Here is a 21,417-nt window from a genome sequence, read left to right as displayed (position 1 = left end):
GCCTTTGTTTGGCCAATCGGGAGGAGGGCGCTTCTGGGTTTCCCAGGGTGCTTCACTCTCCAGTTCAGTGTACTCCATCACTCTCTCCACTGACGTCATCTAAAGACGCAGGGGACTACAAGTTGCATATTTGCACGGCCACATTCATTTCATTGTGTCTTTTTGTCTTGTGTAACAAAATAATAAATAATTATTCAAATGAACCACATATAAAAGACAGTAAACGACCAGCATTAAATGTGACTGAACCAATTACATGTTTGGACAGCAAAGGCCAAATCAGCTCAGGAATGTCTTACCATGTTCTCCACCTCTGCGCTCTGCCTGACCCCCCACTGGAACATTCCCATCAGTGTAACCGAGTAGGTCAGAGCCAGACCAACGGAGCCGGCGTCCAGCTCTAACAGAACAAGGTTTTAACAAAACATGGCGTTTTTGAACATTTCTGACTTTGTGGTGGACAGCAGTACAAAGTCAGTGTTTACTGTTAAAGAATAGGAGTCTTCCTTACGGTCTCTGAGCAGCAGGCAACCGAAGGTGGTGACAGTAACAAAGATGGAGCACATGCCGTCAAGACGGACGGCGAACCAGCGAGAGGTGGTCAGGAACAGGAACCAGGCCCCTGTTCAGGAGAGGAAATATATATTATTGTCACTGGACTAACTCACAAAAGCTTCATATTAAAGAAGAACTGTGAATCTAATAGTACTGAGGAGAACCTGAGTGCAGGTCCTGATGGGCGTCAAAGGCTTTCTGGAACCTCTCCTCTGCTCCAAAGGCTCTGATCGTCCAAAGGCCCTGAAGAGACGATGACAGGTGGGAGAACACTGGACTGCGAGCTGCAGGAATGATGAAACTAGAATTAATGCCTCACGGTTTAATGCCTCAGTTAACATCCATGACTGTCCAAAAAATAAATGAAAAGCACTACTACAACTCAGTAACATAAACATCATGGGGCACTCACTTGTGGACTCCAGGCGTTTGACGTTTCTAGAGGTCTGCAGGAAGTAGCGACGCAGGTAGAGGAAGACGAGGAAGAGGGGGAGAACCGGGATGAGGATCCAGGGGATCACGGACACTGCCACACAGATGGTCCCGATAATCTGCAGGAACACCTGCTCAGAGGGGAAACATAAAAAATACATGTTTACAAATTACTTTTAGGTAGGATAACAATACGGGTTTGAGGTACCTGCAAGCTGAGCTAAAGTAACAACTAGTGATGGTAATGACTCACATTACATTGGCATCAAAGATGTCAGCCACTTAAGTGTTACGTATGATACCAAGGAGAGTCTCAGAGGCTGCATCAGTGACAGTTTTTAAAAATGATTGTCTTTGAAGCATTAATTAATGACCATTGTGAGTATTAAACCATTAAACATAATAAAATGTTGTCATCACTTTCATCATTTATCAGGGGGAAAGTTCTGCAGAGACTAAAGCATAGAACACAGGAATTGGTCCTAATTATTGACTGGTGAGTGGCAGCAGCCATGTCATTTTAAATAACGTTTACACAATGATCTTGAACTCAACCATACAGTTCCATACCATTTGTGCTGTTAAACTGAATAACCAAGAGGCTCTGAAGTTTCTCCTCACCTGAATGAAGTCCACAAAAGTCCACGGCATGTTAGAATCCAGCTGGCCAATGTCCTTTGAGAACCTGTTTAAGATTCTTCCTGAGGTGAGAGAATATAGACAATATCATAATAATGAAATATTAACTTGAGCCATTATAACATGTGGATGCGATATTCCAATAAGTCTTTGATGTTCTTGTAGCAACCAGGCTATCAAAAGGGTGAAATGTTTCTGACAACTCTTACATTTGAATTCAGAGTTAAAGTGATAGTTTAGATGTTTTAAGGTGGGGTTGTAAGAGCTTCTTCTCCATAGTCAGTGTATTACTACAGTAGTGGAGTACCAGCACAGGAGCAAAGCAATGTACTGCTGTGGACCTGGGCAGCAGGAAAACATATTTTAGATACAAAAACTACACTATATTTAGACCACTGAGACAAAGCAGCCAGCAGGACAGACTGATACCAACTGAAGTTCTTCATTCTTTATAAACTTCACTCAGGAATGTAATTAATGACTTTAGTGACTCTGTCTACTTATATTTAAATTATAAATAAATTACAATCCTGTTCTGAATTTTTGTTCGTTTTCAACCGCAAATATACGAACTGATAAGGAGTATCAATTAGAGTAGTAGAATGGATAAAATCCTGACAATACCCATCCCTACTTCCTGCATTTGTTGGTTAGTTTGGCATAACCAAAGTTCTACGAGGAGAAATGACAGTTTTGCATCGATAAGAGCTGTAATATATTTTATATATATAGCATGCACTTCAACTGATTTTAGTGCTCCTGTCGGTTTCTCCAAAATGGGGGCTTTTCCAATAGACTCAACTCAGAGACCACCAGGGAAAATATAAATTGTAAAATAGTGTTAATGATTAATATTTTAAGTGGATATGCCTTATTTCAACTAATGCCCCAATATATGCTCATTAGCTAGCTGTAATGTTTGAACTTACCAATAGGGTTGACGTCAAAGAAGCGCACGTGTGTTCCGAGTATGGAGTTGAACATGCGGTTGTGCAGAGACTGTGTAGACCTCACCAGCACGTGGAACAGCAAAATGTTCCTGATGAAGCCAAAAGCGATGGTGGTAGCAGTCAAACCTGTAGAGACATGCAGCACAATGTTCTCCTGTACATTTCTAAAATAGCACAGAGTACGTACAGTACACACAGTACAACATGTGCTGTCAGACTACCTCCATAAACACCCAGGTATAAGTTGGTGTCCAGCTCTGCGGTGACATTCAGTCCGTTTTGGATGCCGGTGCTGTTGTCAGTCAGCTTCTCTTGCTCGTCGGCCCTGTTGAGTCAAGATGTTACAAGGTTACACAAAAAGAATAAAAGCAATACTGATGATTAAAGTGCAGTAGATTATTTTCAAATTTACCAGTGAGCCAGCCACCAGTCCTGCATGATGTAGGATACCTAGAAGATTAAAAAAAACAGGCTATAAGTGTTTCTCTGAATCTCAAGAAGAATGCTAAATCTTTATACTCTTCTGATTACATCTTACTTTTTCACATTTCCTCACTAAGCTGCAGAACACTAAATAACAGTAAAATGAACTTTCCCTGCAGCCTGAGGGCATCTAACATACCTGAGCCAGAATGTTGACCAGTATGACAGTTAGCAGAACCACCACGTTGGCTCCAGCTTTCAGGTACTTGACGTACAGACTGATTCCAATGTTTCCCTGAGCACGACTCTCCTCTGCTATGGTCTGCACCGTCTCTGCCTGTGGGGACAACACTGGATTACCTTGTGATCACACATTGGAAACCACAAAAACACTTTAGTAGGACCAACTGACGCTATTAATTTAAGATTATGTTGAATAGAAATGACAAATTGATGACATATTTAACAACACCGCTGGGTAGAGGGCAAAACAGAATGAACTGTATTAACTTCCAGGTTAATTGACATTCCATTGACATCCAACGCCATTGACATTCCAGGTTAACATTCCAAAACACTAAATGTCGTCTACTCGAAAATGCGGAACAGAAATTCTAGAGCTTGAGTTACCCAGATAAATTTAGCTTAAAGTTAGCCGGCTCAGTACGGTAACTCAAGCTCAATGGACAACCATTTGTGTTCAACTGAACTTGGGTATTTCTGTGGAAACTCTTCAAACACTTTATTTCCAACGCCATCACCCAAATGTGTCACACACAATAATTATATTCACGAAACAGCAAATTGAAGGCATTTATAAACTGATCAGCACTGCCCTCCTCTGGAGAAATGAAGGCGACACGTTCATTCAGTTTAGAACACAGTGAGGTTGGTGATCTTGTGATACCTGCGGTTTGTGTGTCAGATAAACAAATGATGTACAAACCGGTAGCTGGTCTCCGTCTTTGACCGAGTGCACGGAGGAGGTCTGTGAGTTCTGGGACAGAGTTCTGGTCCTGACCAGGATGTCTTGAGAAGGAGGCTGCTCCTCCTCCTCCTCCTTCTTCAGCAGGGAGGTGAAATCTACTCCGGACCGCTGCAGCTCCATATACCTCCCCTTTGCCACCATGTGACCCTGTGACGTACACACACACACACACAGTTAGGACACTCTGCACATCTGCCATTGTGTTTACATCACCCCTGCCAACACATAAACACACACTTTGCCAAGTTTATGGTTAAATAATTTCATCCAACAAAGATGCTGATGCTGACGTCTTGAAACACTAACATTCTGCAGTCCTGCTAGTGATCTCAACAGACTGTGATGCAACACACTGTCTGCTTTTGCTCCACTACAAATATTACCAACAGTGTAGCTGAAAGTCTCAAGTTGGTCCTGATTTGTCTAAACTGTCAATAAGGTGAGGAGAATGTTTAAACTCCAAATTCACTCAGATGAACAAATTATAACTCTGTGGAGAAAGTCTTATTGTGTGTTTGACTCATCAGATCAGATTTCATCTGTACCATAGAGAAAAATGAATACGGTATTTCTCTTAAACTTGAAAAAAGTTGTTCAATGATATATTCATTATTTTATTTTTTCCCCACGTTGACAACTTTGTTTTTCTTTTAACGCTTTTATTTATAATGTAACTGTTTAATTTTTTTAAATGAAAAATACAAATGTTTCTTATTTTCTGTACCCTATGTTACAATGTCTGGGATAGGTCAATGATCGTTAACATTTTAATTTTGATGCATTTTTTTTTTTATGTGCAGTACCAGATTAAAACAAAAAGGGCCCCTTCCTGAAACTGCTATAAAAATACTATATCAATATTATTTTCCACTTTCACAGAGGTAATTCTTTAATCATCAGCAGTCCTGATCATAACTTGATAACTAACAAAATTATAAGTTAGGATGGCATAATCCCTGTCCTATTATAATAATGAATAAAAAAAAAGGGAGGTTTCCTCTCCTCCACCAGCACATTAATTTCCTTTAACTCCTTAGAGATAAAGCCAGTGGCGTGTACATTCTAAACATAGAAACAGGCATGACAGGACAAGTACTGATTAAGGAATCAAATTTATAGTTATAGGTTGGATCCCTGAAGTTAAGATAAGATAGGAGGTGTGGGATCGGATATGAAGCAGCCATTACTTAAGGGCATGCTTCTTTCATAGGAAGACATAAAACAGGACAAGCAGTCAGGATATTTGCATGATTTAATGGGCCTTGGGATCTAATGGGTTTCAATCGGGACGTGTTTGAACTCAACGGTCTGAGTGTCTGTATTTTAGCTAAAACACTTTATTATACACTGATTATAGGAGCTGAGGTTGAACTTTACCAAATGTTTGCATTAACACGGCTGAAATGTCCCTAGTGAAGAATAAAAGGTCACACCTTTGTGTTGGAGGGTAAATATTACACAAAGTCTGGGTACATAGGGATTATTTTACTGCGTAGAAACACCAACCTCCTTGAGGACCACGATCTGGTCGGCGGCCTGCAGGTACTGCAGCTGGTGGGTGACCAGGATCCGAGGCTTGTTCTTCAGCAGGCCACAGATGCACCTGATACATGGACATGCAGTGAAGAACGGGTCAGGATTTAGCACTAATTCTACTATATTATACTGTACGTCTTATGATTAGATAGAGAAACAAATCCCAAGTAGATGCACTGTATATGCGTGTTCCCAGTCCTTATTATAGCCGTTACGTCAGTGCTATCCGAGCGGAAAAGTCTAACAGGAAGAGTGGGGCCAGCTGTCTTCCTGAGAAAAGCAGACCTGCACCGCTTCCTAGACGGGCTTTAGTTCCAGCATTTCAAAACACTGAACCTTTTATGTTTTTTCTCCTATCAATTGAGATACATTTTGTCGCCCAAAAAGCTGGCCCAAAACCTACAACACTATTTTTCTAATGGAGCAATGAAGATATCTTTCACTCAGTGTACACTAAATGGGGCAGAGAACCAGGTAAAAAAGGCCACATTATTTATTGAATAATGCATTTTTTTATTACGGGAACTTTCTCCTGCTGAGATCTAACGCCGGCGACTTTCCGCCCCAGTATCTTCCTGTCAGATAAACCCCCTGTGCTGTGTCGTAACAGCGTGTGAGACCTTAACCTGCTGTTATAATACGTGCGTATGAGACTGATGTAACTCTTAACAATCACTCACTGTTCAAAGAGGTGTCTCCCGACCTCAGCATCCACGGCGCTCAGAGGGTCGTCCAAGAGGTAGATGTCTGCGTCCTGATACACAGCCCTGAAAACACACACCGTGTTGTTACTGTCAGCATGAAGAATGTTTTTTTTGCATTTGAAACAGATGTTCTTTTCCATTTTACTGACGACTATTTGTTACAATAGGAATTATATTTCTCCCTCTCCATGTGTCCCATCTTAGACACAATTTGTTACACTGATAACAGGTTGGTTTTTTTTAACCGGGTTCCATGTTGTGCGTGCATGTTCCCCAGAATTTATTGTGAATTTTGGCCGTGATTTTTTTTTTTTACTCATTTTAAATATCCATCCGTATGCTGGAATATAAATAACACAAATATCTGTACTGTTTATCAACTTTAAAAGGCTGCCAGAATCGACAACAGTATTACACTGTACCAACAAACACTTTCCCCAGAGGTTATGGAACTTGTGTATTACGAGGAGTGTATTAATAAGTAGCTAATTGCTAATGCTGCTGTTAAGCTGTGTGCAACTGGAAGAAACCGCCAGAGGATCTTAGATGAGAACCAAATGTAGCAGAATTTGAATTTAGGTTTAAGACTTTTCTTTTTCGTGTGCCAATGATTGAGCTACTCTGTTTCGCAATGTCCTAATTCACTTTTATGTACTGTCTTCTTTTAAATAAATTAATCCTCCTTTAAGAGATAATTAAAGGTCTTCGTGTACTCTAAAAACTCCTTAGTGGCAGTCATTTTCATATTTAAAAAAAATACATAAAAGTTAAAGTTTTGCCAAGACTGACACTTTATGTAATCATCATATAGAGAAAAAACCCATCAGGTTATAATAATACATTTGGACTGTCCTCTTACCTCGCCAGGTTGACTCGGGCTTTCTGTCCCCCGCTGAGTGTTGCTCCTCTGTCCCCGATCAGAGTCAGGTCTCCGTCTGGGAGCAGCTCCATGTCCTGCACAAACAGAACAGAACAATACCATTAATGTGGAACCACAAACACCAAAATCACACCAAAGTTGTATTACTTGTTCGAAAAGGGTGTATGGTCAAAGTGCTAAGTATCATGTCAACCAGAGTAAGTGTCACCTGATGCAATGCTCACAAGTCTGAACATGTAGAGAAAAAGAAGCCATAAAGCCTGCAATTTGTCACAACTGCACAGCTGATAAACTTATTCAGGGTCAAGAAAACAGGTTTATCCAGTTCAAATCTACCTTTTTCCTCACTCTCATTTAATCCCCTAATGCAATGAAGAGTTTATCGTTTCAAATTCCACTATTACACAAACTGACAATAACAGAGTTACTTAACATATCCAGTGAGTCAGCATATTGCTATTCTGACTTTAAAACCGCCAGGCTCATTATATACTGCGTATGAAAAGATGGACTTGATTTATGCTATCTAGAGGCAATGTGTGTGTAGACTTGTACAGCTATCTTTGTGAGGACATTTTGGCTGGTCCTCACTTTTGGTCTCACTTTGTTTTAAGGTTCAGGTTAGACTTAGGTTTAGGTCAAAGTAAGAATTGGTCCTAGGCATTTAGTTGTGATGGTTAAGGTCAGGGTAAGGGGCATTATGTCAATGAGGTTGTGTGTGTTTGTGTCAGACAATACTACCATAAAAACGGTCCGATCAAAGACGATGAGTGTGTTTGCCCTGCCTCAGAGATGAGCTTTTATTTGGATCATTTAGATTCATTATGCCCAGTTACAACTGGTCACACTCATTTACTGGGAACGGCTTCAGAAACCTTTCCTCTGGCCAGGTTAGAGATACTGACAGTTAAGTAGAATCATAGTTCAACCTCTGGTCTTATGGGCCTATGAACTCTTGAGAAATCTAACCAGCTGGGACCACGCTAACTGTTAGCCTCAATGCAACGTGAGAAAAGTTGTCACCTTCCTGTTTTTGTGTATTACACTGCCATTGACATACAGTTTGCCTCCAGGCTGCCTGAGAATCATTTTGACGGGTCACTAATGTCAGTGGTTGAGGAATGAATGAACTGCACCTAGTCAGCTTGTTTTTTAGAGCTATTGGGGGGTAGTTTTGTCTTTTAGAAATGCAATGCTTGCAGCTGGTCTCTTAAGTCCAGCAAACCAGCTGGAAAAATGTCACATTTCCAGACTCATAGCCTCGGCTCATATCAGCTAAAGGATCTATGGGTCATAGCCCCCGCTTTTGTCTTATTTTGCTTAATATCTATGTATTATCATAAAGTCCCTGAAAACTTTTTAAATCTTACATATTCCTTTGTAACATAAGCATTCATTTATATAAAAGCAACTTAAGGTTAAAAAAAATATCTTTAGGTATCATTTATTAAAGAATAAGACGTCGGGTGGCCATATTAACATCTTGTTCATACAGGCCATTGAAGTCAACTGAAATCAGACTGCATTTTGTTTGTCTGCAATAGAATACATATCTATTCAGTAAATCCCTTTTCCTGAGAGTAGAGATGTGTTAAAGTTTTGCATCAGCTTAACTCATACCCTATTAGCCAGTTAACTTTGGGGCGAACTCCGGCTTTAAAGTCTTTCAAAGATAGCTTGGGTTTACGCTGAGTTTAGTTGCCATGGTAACTAACGCTGGAGGCTAAACCTGCAAGGAGCAGGTTTGAAGGGAACTCTTGATTGTTTTTATGTCTTGAAAAATAGGGTTAGGGTTAGAGGTAACCGTCAACCAATGTCCACAGTACAAATCCTAACCCTGTTCGTTGCAGTAGTAGCTACCATCTATGAAGTCAGGCGCGTCAGGTTTAAATGATGTGCTAGTGCACATACATGTAAATTAAAAAAAGGTAGGTGCACCAGTGGAACCAATGTAAAAAGTAAGTCTGGAGCCCTGCTTTTAGCTACTAATGTAGATGAAAAAATACAGTATATTCACAATAATCTATAACATACTTCTTTAAGTGTTTGGTGAATTTATCTTCTTCCGTTTTATTTTAGTGCTGTACTTAGTGTTTATAACTTTAAATTGAAGAATCGATACTTTTAATGGCTGCACTATATTCATTGAACATTAAATATGCTGCTCTGTTGTTATTACAGAATGAATGGTTGGTTTACAGCTTTGTGAGACCAGTAATCCGGGATGACGACGTTTAGGTTTAGCGAAATCAGATACATCAAATGTAAAAGTTACTCAGGGTAAAGTGAACTGGCTCTATGACACAGGCTCTTGTTCTCTGAGCGAACACCATATCCTTTTAACATGTAATGAGTCAATCCTTTATCTAATTTGAACAAGTACTTGGTGTACTGCAGATTTATGTAATCTGAGATAATACTTCAATGAAATCTCACCCTCTTTAGAGCGCAGGCTCGGATGACTCTCTCGTACTTCTGGGGGTTGAGCTCTTTCCCAAACAGGATGTTACTGCGGATGGTTCCAGGGAACACCCAGGGCTGCTGGGCGGCGTAGGTCAGCTGACCTTTGACCTTCAGCACCCCCTTTTCATTGGGCAGCTCTCCAAGGATGGTGCTCAGCAGCGATGACTGGATGGACAGGATGGCACAAAGAAAGGGTAAGACATGGAAAGTGTACATAAACTACCTAATGTTTTCTTATTCGCTTTTTCAACTCTGAAATGATTACGTATGTAGATATCTGACCTTTCCAGCTCCCACTGGTCCAATCACAGCCAGCAACTGGTTGGAGTTCAGAGTGAGAGAGATGTTCTGCAGAGATGGAGCATCCAGACTCTGCAGGGGTTCAAAACATATTTAAACATCACAACATGAATCAGGTTTTTATACAAAGATACCAATTAGTCACTTGTCCCCAACGGATATCATATTTTGGAGGTGTAGACTATTGGCGTGCATATGAACAATGTTTTTATATTAAAGTACCGGAAATTACGTGTTCAAAACATAAACATTCTTTTTGAATGGAAATAATATCTGATGTTTTGATCTCTGTTTTATTGTTTGTAGCTGTATTGTTGCTGGGGTTGCAAGTCTTTTAGAGTTAGTCAGTAGGGCTGGGCTTGTGTTAACATTTTCAAATCATTAACCCTGTGAACCCCAAACCAACTATTTAATTTAAATCCATCTTGTAAGTATTAAATGCTTTACTTTTAAGTGTTATCAGGATCGTTTAATATTTGGACCAAAATGGTATTTTTATGCCAGGTTTATTTAAGCCTCTAAACCCTAAACAGTTTTATATTTTTCAAACTCTGTAGCTTTGTTTTTCATTGCAATATAAAAGTGCTTCACCTCTATGGAAAGACCACAACCATGGCATAGTAGAGAGAGTAGAGAGAACTCAAAAATGTATTTTGTGCAGTATAACACAATTATAACTCCATAAATAATAATAAAAAAAAGTTGAATTTCTTTGATCTTCTTATTTTACAAGAATTGGAAAACAATGGAATCTATATATACACACAACTGGTTTCCAAGTTGCCACAAGCGTTACCAATGTTGGAAAAAATGGAGGTACTACTTTCTATAATTATTGAGCTATTCACATTTTTACAACCTCTACTGAAAGCCTCTCCTGTCCTCTCCTCAATGCACTTTGCTCATCAGCCTGCAGTTCAGTCAAACCTTTACAGAGTTGTATCAGGCCACTGTTGTTCTCAGATAAGTCAATCATTGCTTCCTTGTTTTTTACAGAATCCGGTTAGAGTAAATTTCCGGCAAAATTTTAAATCACACAGAACAATTTTCTTTTTGATGAAATATCCCAATCTTAAGATTAGTATTTTGTTGCTCTCTCACATGATGTGTTCAAAGACCCTTGGAAATGACAATAATGAGGATTTTTACAGCTATTGGCTATAAATAACAGTGTATTCTTGGTGATTCTTTAAAGAAAACACGCTTTTCCATCCCGCCGGTAGGTTTTGGGGTTCAGAGGGTCAATGACAACAATGACCAAAAAGACAAGAGTTTATTTATAAATACATACTTTATATGTTGATATCTATATATATGTCATTTACCATCATACTACTTGTCTGTGGAAGTTCTACCTCATGCTAGGTCTGAGAAAAGTTGTGGATTTGTTTTATCTAGTGTATTAGCTCAGGCCGTTTCCAGTTTGTACACCAGTGAACCCACGGTATCTCACCTTGTCCCAGTAGCAGACGAGGTCCTTGATCTCGATTGAGGCGTCTTTCTTCACATCTTGTGAGGCGTCTTTCTTCCCATCTTGTGTGGAGTCTTTTTTCCCATCTTGTGGCAAATCAGGTTTGTTTTTTACGATCTCATCCAGTGTCAAGAACTCCTTGACCATAAAAAAAAAAAAAAGATAGAGTTAGTGTCAAACTCTCTGCAGTGGTCGGGTAAATCATTAGGTTATGTTTCATAAACGACAGTTTAGCTGGTTTAAAATTAAATGTCACGTTAACTGTATCTTTCTAAGAAAAGAGAAGATTACGACTCTACAGAGCTGGACCTTCAGATTAGAGCCATGTGAGAGCAGCAGTGCTGGGAGAGATTAGCAGCCTGAACTGAGATATCAGCAAAAGAACTTGAGCCACATTTTGGCTTTCATATAGACCAGGCAAGACCTTAAAGACCATGTCAACTGAGCCTTTAACATAATATGCATTTTAGGTGGTGGGTTTTATGCATTTAGGTAATGGGTTTTAACCTTAAAATGGATGCTTATCCATTTTAAGGTTAAAACCCATTGTTCTAAAATCCCAATACGAAAACATATGAATGCTTCGTACCTGAATCCTGCGGATGCTGACTCGGGTCTCGAACAGCTTCTCGATGGCGTTGGGGAAGAAGAGCGTGACGGTGAGCCGCACGGCGCTGTACAGCGACACCGTCACAAAGACGCGGCTGGCTGTGATGGTGTTCCCCAGGAGGACGTAGAGGGTGAAGGTGACGAAGAGGATGATCTTGCTGGCGCAGAAGAAGGAGGCCATGTTGAGGCCTCGCAGGTAGGAGCTCTTCATGACCTTGGAGATCTCCTTACTGAGAGGGCACAGAGAGTTCAGGATTTGCTTTAATCTTTGAATTAAACTCTTGATCTAGACCACATCAGATAAAGATGAGAGTGGAGAGGAAATTAGAGATCAGAGCCGTTGGCAGTTGGGGATTTTTGGACCTTCCTCCCTGACCAAATAAACATTTTGACTTCATCCCCTGAGAAGGAAAGAGTTTGCCAAATATCTGCCAAAGAAAAAAACAGTTCATACTCACTGTCACAGAGCAAAACCCTGCTTATGTCCGCTCAGACATATCATTTGTGACACATACATATATATAAAAATATACATGTAATCTTGTCACAGCTAAACATTATGCTTTCTTTTTTTATTCATAAAGGTGTATGCAGTGGTTGTATTTACCTTCTGACCTCACAGACCAGAGCGGCGAATGGTTTCTCCCAGGCGTACATCTTGATGATCCGCATTCCAGACACCACCTCGTTCATGATGCGGATTCTGCTGTCAGTGAGGACAGCCGTCTTGCTCCTGTATTGGAATATAGTAAAACGTACGTCTGATTAAATGATTCCAAAATAAAATATAAACAGTCTTGTCAACTTTCAAAATAAGTTTGTGTGTGTGAAATTGTGCCTCCTGTGATTCCTGCACAATTTTTACATGAACAAAACTACGATAACAACAAACAGCTTCTTCTGTTTAGAGCTATTTAAATAAACTAAAACCAGGTTCGACCAATGCGACTACAGTGGCTTACCAGGTTCTTTTTATGTTATTGTATTTTATCTATTACATGACAATTGTTTTGTACTGGCTGTACATGCAGCACCAAATTCATAAACGTTCAAAAAAGCTGAAATTCTAAAAATGGAAAGTTTAAGATTCTCCCTTTATTACTTTTAAATTGAAGTTCCTGTGAGTTTCCAGGTTGTTTTAGTAGAGACTTCTGTCACACGTGTGTGTGTGTGTGTACCTGAACTTGGAGAAGAGCCTTCCAAACAAGGTCTGCGTTGGCATCAGGATCATGAGGACCACCATGCCCGCCAAGCACGACGGGCCGATCTCCACCCACAGCAGGCCCACGACCGCCGCCGCCTGGAGGGGCCCCACCCACAGGTAGTGCAGGAAGATGGTCACCTGTTATAAAAGAAAAAACTCACTGTAAATGAGGAGAAAAAGAAAAAACAAACATGCAAGAACAGGAGGGAACAACTTCAGAGATCACCAGGTTTGTTTTGAAGAAGCATGTGTGCTCAACTACAGGAGGGGTTACTTTGAAAAGCCCAAACCAGCATGAGAGCGTGACACGGTTTAATGAAGACACCAATGCCAAGAAACTTAATGCCCTCAAGAAAGTGGAGTTATAACAGCGGCCTCTGACTCACTGATTGTAACCAATCACAACACTCCAACCAGACGGAGTGGGTTTGATGCCACAAAGCCTCGGAGCCTCACGTAGAGACAGATGTGTGTTTAGATTGAACAGAGTCAGGCCGTGCTGCCGTGAGACTCTAACCACATGTCACACCCACCAAACCACCTTTTCTTGCAGCTTTAATTGTATCCAGAACTCAAATGTTTCATAAGTGGCGACTTACAAAATGAGGTCAAACATGCCTTCCCTTGAGTTCACTCACACATCAGTCAATGTAGACTCACTTTTTTAGAAAAATGACTTGATTATGGGCCACAGAGAAAGTGAAGGATGCAAGGATGAAAGATGCTGTTGAGTCAGCTGATGTTTTACTAAAATACAGCAAGTATATTATAAGAAAGGCAAAGCCTTTTACTCGTTTTTGCTAAATGTGTCCCGAGATCAGTGGTGTAGTAGTTTTTTGTAGGAATTGTGTGAAGCCTTGCCTACCAGTGGTTATAATAAAACAACAAAAATATCTGTATTGTCTGATATGGCTGGTTGACCATCTGTATTGGCAGCAAAAAAACGTGACCGGGGCATCTCAGAAAGTTATATTTTCTTCTTTTTTGTGATTTTGAGTTGTGTCATTGTGCACACCTACTCGAAATCGGCATTGGGGCTGACAAATTTAATTGATCGATATGACCGTTCAGAGGAGTGATTTTCAAAAAAAGATGGCTGCAGCTGACGGGGAACTTTCTCATGAAGCTGCCAGAGGAAATAAAGCATGAGCTCGCAGACTCGTTTGGTTCCCAGGAAAAGTAAAAACACCTTTAATCTTCAAATGCTCATGGCAATGTTGGAGGGCTGAGATCTAAAATTGACCTTGCGACAAAAATAGCAACCCTTCTACTTTTCTCCCCTAAAAGCCTTAAATTTCACATACATCATCAAACTTGTTGACGTCGTTGGAAAGGAGGTTGACGATCTGGCCCGTGGTGGTCTTTCCCATGGCTGAACTGCTGAGACACAGAGCCTAGAATAAAAACACAGGAACCATCATCAGTTTAGGATCACAAACACTGTTTGTACAGATCTGCATATAATCAGATTTGATTTGAGCAGCGTTCAATGAATATCAGTTCACTGACCTTGTTGTAGATCATGTGACACATGGCCACTCTGATCTTCATGCCCGTCCTCTGGACGTGGTAGAAGTAGAGGTGGTGGAGCAAGGCCAGGCCGATGGTGCACAACGACAAGGCGGCTGCGTAGCCGAGAGTCTCGTAGAGCGCCGTCATGTTCTTCGGGTCGTAATTCTCAAAGTACGTGATCATCTTCCCCAAGACGACGGGCTGGATCACTTTTATGACCTCCTGATATGCGTTGGGAGGTGAAGAATCATGACAGTTATTACAAGGTTACACGGGATGATGATATTTACAAGGGCTTGAAATTAACAACTAGCAACACACAGCATGTTCCGATTAAAATCTGTTGAACAGCGCAGAGACGAAAACTTCTGTTTTTAATCAAGACATTTAAATATTTGGTACATTAGTTATAGGTTAAATATGCTTCTGGCAAACCAATAGAATTACTGCTGAACATATTAACACATAGTTTTATATCTGGTCTAATATTTAATGCTTGGTAAGCTGGATTTTGCCAGCTTTCCTACAAAGATTTGTATCAATACACCTCATTCCCAAAGTTTAGAACACTTACTTCAACGAGAGTAAAGAATCCCAGCACTGCATACGGTTTCCAGTAGCATTGAATGATGCACTTGGAGAGACTTGGCGTGCGCAGCTCTTTGGTAGCCTTCTGGACCTCATTATCCCAGTACCTGTCGTATAAACACGCCATGTTATTAAGCACTTCAGCATGATCAAATAAGACCCCCCTTTCACTTAATAATAATAATAATAATAATAATAATAATAATAATAATAATAATAATAATAATAATAAGGTTGGGTAGTGTAAATTAAGCAATCGAAGTGGTCAAAGGCAAGTTCCAACCTGCCTTGATACTTCGTTGTTAGTCTTAGTTGCTAAGGACTCCTGTGGTAGTCAAACTAAAACATAAATAAAGAAGAAACTTAATTTCTTATTTCTATAAAAACACTTTAATGTAAGGTAACACAAAAAAATATATTTTCACAACCAGCATTAACTATTCTTCAACAATTTTCAGACAGTGATGGTAAAAGCTGCCTGTAACGCAAATGCAGATGGCAAAAGGTCAAACAGTTCAGTCCATTAAAAAGGATAAGACCGAGTTATTAATTCCATGAAAAGTGAGTGCAGCTCTCAGTGCTTTGTAATATAAAAATAATAAACAACAATAATATCCTGAAACAGCCGCACACTGTAGTTTTTTTTAGAACTGTACTCGAAGCTGGAGTAAAGGGCATCTGTTGGGACTATTTTCAGCAGCGGATTAATGCACATTTGGGATTTGGTAGGGGAGTAACAATACACGTTTTTGTATTGAACCGCTCAGTACGCGGCTTTCGGTTTGGTACGCATGACAAACAGAACAATTTGTGGGAATTAAACTATTGTATTTGGAAAATAAATAGAGCTTAAAATTGTGTTCAATATAATTTTCTCGATGGAGCCACTACGCTAAAACAGGCAACCCACACGGCGTAACAGGCAACATGCTGTCGGACACTCCCACCACGGAAGAAAAACATTCTACTCCAGAGAGGCACGTTTACGCTAAACTAAAGCTATCACCACGGCGACCGGTCATGTCCAGTCCATACGAGACCCTATGAGAGTAGGGTCCATATGAGTGGACACATTTTTCCGGCGTTTTCTGTATTGAAAACAAAGCGAACCGTGGCACCACTGTACCGTATTGAACTGAACCGGTCATTTTATGAGCCGTTACAACCCTAGTACTGGGTGCAGCAAGAGTGTATGTGGGACTGAGTCAAATTAAACTACTACAACTGTGTGTTTATGCAGTTTAACATCAACAGCTATATGACAGAGGAACAAGATATAAGATAAGACACACACACACCCACAGTTATACAGATCAAAACAATCTTGTCTCAACACTTTAACACTGAATGAATTCAGACCAACAGATAAAGACACGTGACTAACAGAGCTGGAGGGCCTCGAGGCCGGGATTACATGCCCATTCGTTTCCAGATAAATTCCGATTTCACCGTCAATTAAACGGCTGACAATGAGATGTTAGATTACTACTGAACACCCTTGCTAGAATAAAGACCATGAAACAACCAGGTAATCATCAGCGGAGTGTAAAATTCAAAAACTGGGGCCCGTGAAGTCCACATTTCAAGACTAAATAACAGACCAAAAGGATTACTTTTACCTAAAGTCAACAGAACCAGCGGATCTTTGGCCGTCTCTGAGTTTACCGGGGTTTATGTCTGGAGGAAGAGTGGAATGTTTCTGGTGTGGGCGTTGTGTTTAGAAGCTGGACCGAACTGTTTGTTCCTGTGAGCCTGGTGCACGTGTTGTAAAGACACGAGGCTTTACGAAACAGAGTTAAGTTTATACATTGAATCACTAACCTATTCTAAATGTTATCTGTCATCGCTGAAGTTAACCATTACGACGTGAACTGTGTACGGCGGCCTCCTGATTATGTTGGACATGTCTGCCTTAGGGTCGACTATGGCCGTTATTGCAAACACCTACTAGGGCTGAATGATTAATCGAATTCGGATCGGCATCGCAATGGAGCGCAATTTTTCAAATCGCAAATAAAAATTGAAGGTGCCAACGTGGGCTTCACGTGCACACGCGCTGCCCAATGCTCCACATCATGCAAGCCTTGATGCCCCGTATAACTTTTTTTATTTTCTAGCAGTTATCAAATAACAGCCCAGACCGAAGTTGTCATGGCTAATCTCGAGAGGAATCTGGATTTTGGTCCGCATCCTCAAAACCCCACCCAAACTAAACTCCCGTTTCCATGGTAATTGACAACGCTCACTTTCGCTTCCCTTAGCCTTTATCAGCGCAATTTTCTCACGAGGGCCCGGACGGTACTGAAAATTTGCAACTCTGAAGAGGGCCGAGAAGGAGGAGAGATGGCTCCTTCCTTAGCTACTTGATTAATACTCGAAGATCAAGAACTTCTTAAATAATCACATACTGAATCACAATCGCAATATTTGTATCATAAAATAAAATAAAGTGCAATAAGATTACCGTCAGCCATACCACGTTTTTTTTTTCTAAATTGCCACTATGGCAATCCCACTAAAAATCTGAGAGTTCATGAGATGATTGGAGAGACAAAGAATAAAAAAAACTACATATTTCTGCTGAATGTAAACATTCAGTGTTGCTAACTGTAAATTTACAAGAGAATTCCGTAAGGCATCTATAAGTTTCCAAAAGCCTGATAGAAGAGACTGAGTATGTGTATGATGAACAAGATCTACAAATGAGGGAAATATTTCCTGCTTCACATTTATCAGAAAGAAATATAAAGCGAAGGACTATCCTCTGCTTGAAATAATACTTGATCTGGTTACCTTTTCACCAGGTTTAGTCTGAAAGGGACTTGAATCTTAAAAAATGTGTTTTTCCTGTTCCAACTGGCCATAATGCATCTCGTCACATATACCTAATGATGATTACAGACATATGCAATTCAGTTTCGATTTATCAAAACACGCAACGCCACGATTTGCAAACGTGATGCACAATGGGTTTCTCAGTTTGGTTTTAGGAAATGAAAGTGTCTGGTCTGACATAAGCAGCAAAAATGAGCAGTGAACTGAAACTTCAAGGTGTATTCTCTTACACGTCATAAATATTACATGAATGATTAAAATAACTGTCCACACTACTTAGTTACGTTTGAAAGCGTCGGGTTTACCTCCTAGTGTAGACAGAACAAACCGCATACGTTTGGAAACAATGAAGTAGGTAGCCCTATTTGCTACTTGAGCAGTAAGCAGTCACAACGTGCCCTTCCCTGATTTGTGATGCCCTTATCACATGACCCTTTCCAGAAAAAACAAACAGCCTTGGTTACCCATCGACTACCAGGTTAATTCAACATGGATAACAGATTACAGGCTTTGTGTAACTTGTTGTCTTGTGTAACTTGCTGTTGTGCAGACTAATTCTGCATTTCTACGGAGAGGACGTTTGAAGTTACGGTTTGTGTGAAAACGGAGGACTTTCCTCTTCTAATTAATGCTTATTTTATTCTGCTATTGTGAAATCCACAAGGAACAAAAAGCATAAAAGCTCTCCAGTGCAACAGGGACTTCAGCCACCGACAGAGCTACGAGTGTAAAAACAAATATTAGGATGCGATTTGCTTTTGGCTACCATGTATGAAGAACATGAATAATAGAAATTCAGAGCAATAAACAATATTAAAACAAGCTTTAACCAAGATAACGTTAACCTAAAATATTTACACATGATGATTATGTACAGTAGCATGTCTATCTACTGTATAAACAGCGTATAGGATAAATATTGACAGTGACAGATGATATGAAGGCCACATTTTTTTAAATGGTGCATTAAAAACAGTAAAAATATCATCTATAATGGGAGCAGTATATGTTGGATGTTATAGGGTTATTGAAAGGATATCACCGATTTAACCGTGACCCACAGTGACGGTGAGAATTACACTTACAAAAAACATAGTAAAGTAACTACATACATGTCTGTGTGTGCCATATAAATATTGAAAATCGATGAATTTATTGACAACAAATTCCACGTAAACTGAGTTCTGTCACTCGAGCGCATTCAAATTGACCGCCAAGCACTTCCTGGAACTATCTGAAATCTTCGTGAATCACGTAACGATAAGATTCCATTGGCGGGACTGTCTCTTTAAACAGCTGTGGATTTGAGAGGACGCTTTCAGATCTACACCTGCAATTTAACGGATAATATCATACCTGTTGATATAAAAAAACTATCAGTTTGATATTTTAAGACTCAAGGAATTAAAAATGTATTTTGAATGTTGGCACTCAAAACTAAAGTGGTGGTACCTTTAATTTAAGACACCTGGAATTCCATTTCCAGAGTTTTAAAACTGTTACCATAATTTGGGGCAACTTAAAGGCAAGTGAAAATGTACCTTGAGCCATCTCAAGTTGGGGTTTTGTTATATACCTGTGATGTGAAACTTGCAAACACAACTTGTGACAGTGTCCTACAGTAAACAATCGCATGGCTGGAGACGACTTTCGAAGACCTCTCTTACCTCTGCAGGTCCTGTCCAAGTCTCTCTGACCGGTCCTCGGCGAGCACTTCATACATGTCATCTTCTTCCAGCTTGCGTTTGTATCCGATGCGAAACAGAGGATTGAGCCAACTGGGGGAGAAACAACCAGAAGAGTCAGTATGGGGAGAATTTGGATTAGGACAGAGATGAGCACAGTGCATCACATTCATGATTTTTCTTCAGATGATCAATTTCTACACCAGGCAACTCCAACATCCTTGCGGTTCCCCGGACAAAGCTGGCAACCATGGGACATCGTGCCTTCTCTTCGCTGGGGCCACGCCTTTGGAATAAGCTCCCGGAGAAGATCAGGGCCTCAGACTCCTTCACTGCTTTTAAATCAAATCTTAAAACTCACCTGTTCCTCTCTGCCTTCCCCTAAGGTCTTGGCTTTGTGTAGTTTAGATTACATTTCTTGTTGTTCAGTTTTACTAGATATAATTAGATTTTATTAGGATTAAATTAATTTATTAATTAATTTATTTTTATTATATTTGATTATTTTTACCCTGTACAGCACCTTGAGATTTCATTGTATTTTAAAGTGTTTTAAAAGTTTAAAAACCATAAAATGCTCTTTGCAGGCATGAATGAACACTTGTTAGATGCATTTGATTAAATTACATCACTTCAAGTAAATATGAAGAGTGAAAAATAATATGATGTGAGCAACACATTTTTTCCCAATTTTTCTTAAAAGCTTGAGCAACCCAAACCCACTAGTTGGGCAGAAACCCACCAACAGGTGAACACACAGGTAAGTCTGACCCTTAAAAACAAATTCTAATTTTAAATCAACACTTCTGGTGTGCATGACACATATCAGTATAATGACAAACACACGTGTACGCCTGGAGGCACGTGTTTTTTTTTTTTTTTTTTTTAAAGGGAGGTGTTCCAGTGTTCAACATCCGGGGTACAGCAGGACTCACCAGAAAAAGATCTTTGAAAAAAGGCTCGCCGTCGCTTCCGGGTTCGTCTTGGTATCTTTACTGACTTTCTCCATGGTGGTTCCCCTCTTTTCTTACAACTTTCTCCCCTTTCTCCTCGGGCTCCGTCTTGCAACTTTGGTTCGCTCTCGTGTCACATCTCTGTCGAGGTGTGTTACGTGCTCCTACAGTCGCCGGCCACGAGGTAAACGCAACCAGAAGACATGCAGAAAAAAAACAAAAAACATATCTTGAATTGACCACGCCCCTGGAGCTTCTGGATTGGCTGAAATAATCTGACTCCTCCCCCCTGCGTCCACGCGATTGGCTGAGTGCTGGGTTTTCATAAGAAAGTAATTTGAGGCATATTTAACCTTGGTTTTCTTTTGTTACTATGTCTCTTGTTTGCACTATCCTCTATGCTGCTGTAATCCTGTAAATTTCCCCGCTGCGGGACTAATAAAGGATTATTTTTATTTTATCTTAATGCATGTTACAAAGGGGCTATTCTTTGTTTTATTTCAAAAGGTGTGCTAAAAAATAAAGTGTTTTGGGGGAAAAAGTATTAGCTGACAGAACGGTCACAGATTACAAAAACATGTGGAAGCCTGCTGGAAATAGAGAAAATAAACAATTTCTAGAGATCTAATAGACACTAATACACTGTGCAATACAATAGTTATAATAGTTTCTGTCTGTATATATAATATT

At 40.0% G+C, this 21,417-nt stretch overlaps 1 protein-coding gene across 1 annotated transcript in view; it reads right to left on the bottom strand.

The window, feature by feature from the left end:
* LOC129111961 (ATP-binding cassette sub-family C member 4-like) overlaps positions 1 to 21,066 on the bottom strand; it is a 24,894-nt gene extending 3,828 nt beyond the window's left edge. Inside the window, exons 1-25 of the mRNA XM_054624125.1 lie at positions 20,710 to 21,066; positions 19,757 to 19,867; positions 15,241 to 15,361; positions 14,664 to 14,888; positions 14,459 to 14,548; positions 13,129 to 13,292; positions 12,558 to 12,683; positions 11,931 to 12,180; positions 11,324 to 11,479; positions 9,853 to 9,942; positions 9,544 to 9,735; positions 7,087 to 7,181; positions 6,204 to 6,290; positions 5,494 to 5,590; positions 3,946 to 4,134; positions 3,199 to 3,336; positions 2,989 to 3,026; positions 2,798 to 2,901; positions 2,556 to 2,702; positions 1,609 to 1,688; positions 968 to 1,118; positions 720 to 839; positions 512 to 622; positions 300 to 400; positions 1 to 99 (exon numbers count right to left, since the gene is read on the bottom strand). The exon at positions 1 to 99 is cut by the window's left edge and continues 93 nt beyond it. Coding sequence (XP_054480100.1) covers positions 1 to 99; positions 300 to 400; positions 512 to 622; positions 720 to 839; positions 968 to 1,118; positions 1,609 to 1,688; positions 2,556 to 2,702; positions 2,798 to 2,901; positions 2,989 to 3,026; positions 3,199 to 3,336; positions 3,946 to 4,134; positions 5,494 to 5,590; positions 6,204 to 6,290; positions 7,087 to 7,181; positions 9,544 to 9,735; positions 9,853 to 9,942; positions 11,324 to 11,479; positions 11,931 to 12,180; positions 12,558 to 12,683; positions 13,129 to 13,292; positions 14,459 to 14,548; positions 14,664 to 14,888; positions 15,241 to 15,361; positions 19,757 to 19,867; positions 20,710 to 20,783 — 3,156 coding nt within the window. The 5' untranslated portion in view covers positions 20,784 to 21,066. The remainder of the gene's footprint in view (positions 100 to 299; positions 401 to 511; positions 623 to 719; positions 840 to 967; positions 1,119 to 1,608; positions 1,689 to 2,555; positions 2,703 to 2,797; positions 2,902 to 2,988; positions 3,027 to 3,198; positions 3,337 to 3,945; positions 4,135 to 5,493; positions 5,591 to 6,203; positions 6,291 to 7,086; positions 7,182 to 9,543; positions 9,736 to 9,852; positions 9,943 to 11,323; positions 11,480 to 11,930; positions 12,181 to 12,557; positions 12,684 to 13,128; positions 13,293 to 14,458; positions 14,549 to 14,663; positions 14,889 to 15,240; positions 15,362 to 19,756; positions 19,868 to 20,709) is intronic.
* Between the last annotated feature and the right edge of the window lie 351 nt (positions 21,067 to 21,417).

Source organism: Anoplopoma fimbria, chromosome 22 (genome assembly GCF_027596085.1).
Source record: "Anoplopoma fimbria isolate UVic2021 breed Golden Eagle Sablefish chromosome 22, Afim_UVic_2022, whole genome shotgun sequence".
Lineage (NCBI taxonomy): Eukaryota > Metazoa > Chordata > Actinopteri > Perciformes > Anoplopomatidae > Anoplopoma > Anoplopoma fimbria.
The sequence above is the reverse complement of the archived record's forward strand: the minus strand, read 5'-3'. Positions and strand labels throughout refer to the sequence as shown.